Genomic DNA, 4635 nt, shown 5'->3' with positions numbered 1-4635 from the left:
GTAAAATGGGTGGAGGCGCCAGTACCACACGGAACTACCTCAGTTAGGCGCTTCTCCAGATCGGGTTGAATTCCTCACGGTCAAGGATTTCCAGGTTTGGGAGCTAGGCTGCGATGGGTAAAACGTGATCCACCGCGGCCGCAAGCGGTTGGATCTTTCTGTCTGGCCCACGGTGTGGAGAGGTCTTCGCCCAGGCTTGAGGCTTCTTTTTACAGACAAAACAGCTTTGTCCCCTACCCCATGGCGTGGTGACCACCACAAAGATGGTGCAGAAAATACCGTCACCTGGTTCCCATGCTGTGAGGGGATGCTTAGCTCTGAGCTCGACTCTCCCCTTGTGTTAGCGTGCTTACTATGCGGAAATACCTCGTCCCTGTGTCTACACCACCGTCAACTTTATGAAGAGTGTGATTTTTTTCAAAACACCGTTCTGGAGTCGGTCCCCTCTTTTCTTCCCCGCCTTCTTCCTCGCAAGGCCCTGCACCCAGCTGGGGGCGCTACTGGCCGCCGGCCGAGCTGCGGCAGCCGCCACCTCTTAGAGGCGCGCTTAGAGTGCGAGGGATGTAGGAGGTTTGAGCCTGGTTATCTTGTACGTTTGCAGCTCAAAATGCCCACGTGTTGATGAAACCCATGAGGTGGGAACAGGTGGCGAGAACACACACACACACACACACACACACACACACACACACACACACACACACACATACAGAGAGAGAGAGAGAGAGAGAGAGAGAGAGAAAGGGCGGAGACTCCAGCCCCAGCTCCTGGGTCGCCAGGGTTATCCGCGCGAATCCCCAAGATTCAAGCGCCTTGTGTATCAGGTTAGTTTGTGCGCAGAGCCCCCATCCCGTCCCGTCCCATCTCCCAGCCTGACTTTGTGTTCCTGTATTTTAATAGAAATTTGACCATGTTCCCTCCTCTCTCCCTCGGTCCCAACCGCTGTCCTCTGCACTTCCCCTGCGAGCCCGCCCTCCGCCTCCCCTTAGCCTCTCACACGCCCCCTCCGGGTCCTTGCTCCAGTCCCTCCCCAAGAATCTCCCGGCCGCGGGCGCCCATTGGCTGTGCGCGGGGAGGAGGCGTGTGCCCGGCCCGGCGAGTTTCATTGAGCGGAATTAGCCCCGATGACATCAGCTTCCCAGCCCCCCGGGCCGGCCCAGCTCATTGGCGCGGTGGCCCCTCCAGGACCTGCACTTTGTTCCCCGCCCCCGCCGCGGCCACCGCCGCCGTCGCCGCTGCCACCGGGTTATAAAAACCCTCCGAGCCGGGAAAGGTGCGGATGCTTATTATAGACCGACGCGACATCAGCGCCTTGGGCCGCTTCTCTGCTGCAGCTTTTGGGAACGAGCTCCTCTAATTGCATCCACAGTAAGTGTCCCCGCCCCCCAGCAACTCCAGCCTACATCCCAGGGACAGACGCCCCTCACTTCGGCTGCGACCCGGGAAGCTCCGTTAAAGGGGACGCAGATCCCTCCCCTGCCCGCCTGTTCTCCTGAGCGGCTTCGCTGCTCTGACCCTTCCCACAGTGACCGCAGCACACCTTTCGCCCAAAAGCGAGAAGTCGGGGCAACAATAGCTTCTTCTGCCCAAGTGCCGGTCAGCTGGCGAGCCCCCGGCTGGCCCCGGAGACAGCGCGTGGAATCTGGGCCCGGCGCGGGCGCTGGGTGCCGGCCTGTGAGCGTGTGTGTGCTGCGCGCTGTCGATGGAGATACGGTGGATGCGTTTGAGGAACCAAATAAATACTTCTCTATTTAGATCTCCACCTTCCCAAAGAAAAGCCCTCACTTGACACTCTTTCATTCCAGCTCTGGAGATCCTGCCTCCCCATTCCTAATAAAAGGCATAAAAACCCTGAAATGCCACCCTCACTGAGGGGCACCCCATCCTCCCTGGATTAAACCACCTGTGGATGAGAGCGGGGTGAGGTAGCAGGGAGGGAAAAAGAGATGACTTTAGCGCACCTGCACGCCGCAGGAAGGAAGGCCAGAGACAGCGAGGTGCACCAGAAGCGACCGGCCACACGCGCCTGCACCCCGCGCTGCGGTGCAGGCGGGAACAGTTTTTCTGTCTCACTGACCGAGTGCCTCTCGATCTCAGTCTCGATTCTGATCTCTACCTCTCTCGTGTTTCTTCTCCTCTCCACAGTAGGCGTCCGTGGAAGCTCTGAGGACCGAGGGAGGGAGGACCCTGCGAAAGCTGCGACTATCCCTCGGGGCCATGGACTCGGACGCCAGCCTGGTGTCTAGCCGCCCGTCGTCGCCAGAGCCTGATGACCTTTTCCTGCCCGCCCGGAGCAAGAGCAGTGGGGGCAGCGGCTTCACGGGGGGCACCGTGTCCTCGTCCACGCCTAGCGACTGCCCGCCAGAGCGGAGCGCCGAGCTGCGCGGAGCCATGGGCGCGGCGGGCGCGCACCCGGGGGACAAGCTGGGCGGCGGTGGCTTCAAGTCATCCTCGTCCAGCACCTCGTCGTCCACGTCGTCAGCGGCCGCGTCGTCCACTAAGAAGGACAAGAAACAGATGACTGAGCCCGAGCTGCAGCAGCTACGCCTCAAGATCAACAGCCGCGAGCGCAAGCGGATGCACGACCTCAACATCGCCATGGACGGGCTGCGCGAGGTCATGCCGTACGCGCACGGCCCGTCGGTGCGCAAGCTCTCCAAAATCGCCACGCTGCTGCTGGCGCGCAACTACATCCTCATGCTCACCAACTCGCTGGAGGAGATGAAGCGACTGGTGAGCGAGATCTACGGCGGCCACCACGCCGGCTTCCACCCATCGGCCTGCGGCGGCCTGGCGCACTCAGCGCCCCTGCCCGCCGCCACCGCGCACCCCGCGGCCGCCGCCCACGCGGCGCACCACCCGGCGGTGCACCACCCCATCTTGCCGCCGGCCGCTGCGGCCGCCGCCGCCGCTGCAGCCGCCGCCGCGGTGTCCAGCGCCTCCCTGCCCGGCTCCGGCCTGTCGTCGGTCGGCTCCATTCGCCCCCCTCACGGCCTGCTCAAGTCTCCGTCGGCGGCGGCGGCAGCCCCGCTGGGGGGCGCGGGCGGCAGCGGCGGGGGCGGCGGCGGCTTCCAGCACTGGGGCGGCATGCCTTGCCCCTGCAGCATGTGCCAGGTGCCGCCCCCGCACCACCACGTGTCGGCCATGGGCGCCGGCAGTCTGCCGCGCCTAACCTCCGACGCCAAGTGAGCTTGGCCGGTGCAGGCGCGTTCTGGCGAGCGGGGCGGGAGGGGGCGGGTGGGGGGCGGAGGCTGCGGGGAAGCAAGGACTGGCCGGCGCTGGGCCCTGGGAGCTCAGTTCCAAGGAGGAGCGCGGCACCGTGGGCTGGGGGTGGGGGCAATGGTGAGGACGCAGCACCCAGGAACGGAAGCAGTGGAGGCGCGCACTGCACAGTGGGGAGTGACAGGGGCATTTGCTCCGGGACCTGGTTCAACCCCCTCTGGCTTTAAACAGCGCTGCTCGGGTAGACACCGTTTTATATGAAGGCACAGCTACGTGGATCCCTTCCTCCAAACCCCCCTTCCCCCGAAAAAGAGGTGATTCTAAAAACTGTAGTTTCCCTGCGAACTTGGCCTCACACGGCCGGGGCAGCCCTTGGTTATACCGGGGAGGAAAGGAGGGAGGGGAGCGTTGGAGATTTCCTTTCCTGCCTCCTCTCTGGGCGGGAAGGAGACTCTCAGCCACACTCCAGAAGCGGCTGTCTGGGCCTTGCCCTCACGGGTCGTCCCTGGCCCAGGGCCAGGGGTACCAGTTGGTCAGAAGCTGGTATTTGGTACCAGAAGCACTTACGGTCGTGTCCAATCTCCACATGTGGGTAAACCCACAGCTGTCTCAGAACTGTTACCGTTCCTCCCTGTCGCTCCTATTGGTTTGGGGGCTTGTGGCTTTCTAATAAAATCTGTCCATGTTCCTTTTTCAACAGTATGAGCAAGCTTTATAGACGATCAGAATAGAACCACTTGTGGATTGGAATAACCTAAAACTGTCGACTTTAGGTGCCGGTGTTTTTTTAGTTATTTTGAAGTAGAATCTCCCTCCCTTCCCATTCTTTCCATCTCTGAGCACAAAGTGATTTGATTTCTTACCTGACTGGGAGCAGTCATTTCGGTACCCGAGGGTTTGACAGAACTCAAAGGATGTTGCTGTGAATATAGTTTTGGTTATTTGGGGAGTTCTGTTGGCTTTTTAGTTTTTTCTTTCTTTGATGTGTAAATATCAATAACGAGGTAAGTGCGTGCTGCGGAGCTGTTTGCTCACATGACTGCCAGTCCTACCCCCTCACCCCCCAGTCTAAGCCGGGTTTCTTCTATATTGGTTTCTTTTTGCCAGTTTAACACAAATGACAAACTCCTCCGTGCTTCCTGTCTTCCGCAAACCGCCTGGGCGCTACCGGAGTTGCAATATGGGCTTCACGGCGTCTGCACGTAACATCCCGCCTCTGATCGCTGCCCCTTGCAGAGAGTGTATCATCTGTTTTATTTTTGTAAAAAGAAAAAAGTGCTAAATAATATTTATTACTTGTTTGGTTGCAAAAAAATGAAATAAATGATCGAGTGTTGAGATTTTAAATAAAATTTAAAGTAAGTCCGGTGTTTTCCAGCCTTGTGGGTGGGAGGAGGTGTGGGGAGCTGCCTG

General features: G+C 59.8%; 1 protein-coding gene across 2 annotated transcripts; it reads left to right on the top strand.

The window, feature by feature from the left end:
• Positions 1-1252: 1252 nt before the first annotated feature.
• Positions 1253-3210, top strand: OLIG2 (oligodendrocyte transcription factor 2). Of its 2 annotated transcripts, none has more exons than XM_060009811.1 (2): positions 1253-1368; positions 2146-3210. In XM_060009811.1, exon 2 carries the CDS (start codon positions 2218-2220, stop codon positions 3187-3189), a length of 972 nt encoding a protein of 323 aa, XP_059865794.1. In that variant the 5' UTR covers positions 1253-1368; positions 2146-2217; the 3' UTR covers positions 3190-3210. The 2 variants fall into 2 exon arrangements, with proteins under 2 accessions (XP_059865794.1, XP_059865795.1); XM_060009812.1 differs by having other exon boundaries at positions 1301-1368; positions 2149-3210.
• The last annotated feature ends 1425 nt before the right edge of the window (positions 3211-4635 follow it).

Source organism: Delphinus delphis, chromosome 4 (assembly GCF_949987515.2).
Source record: "Delphinus delphis chromosome 4, mDelDel1.2, whole genome shotgun sequence".
Taxonomy (NCBI): Eukaryota; Metazoa; Chordata; class Mammalia; order Artiodactyla; family Delphinidae; genus Delphinus; species Delphinus delphis.
The sequence above is the reverse complement of the archived record's forward strand: the minus strand, read 5'-3'. Positions and strand labels throughout refer to the sequence as shown.

Bases quoted from the DNA above. Each gene is read 5' to 3' on its own strand.
- OLIG2 (XM_060009811.1), top strand. From the start codon at position 2,218: ATGGACTCGGACGCCAGCCTGGTGTCTAGCCGCCCGTCGTCGCCAGAG.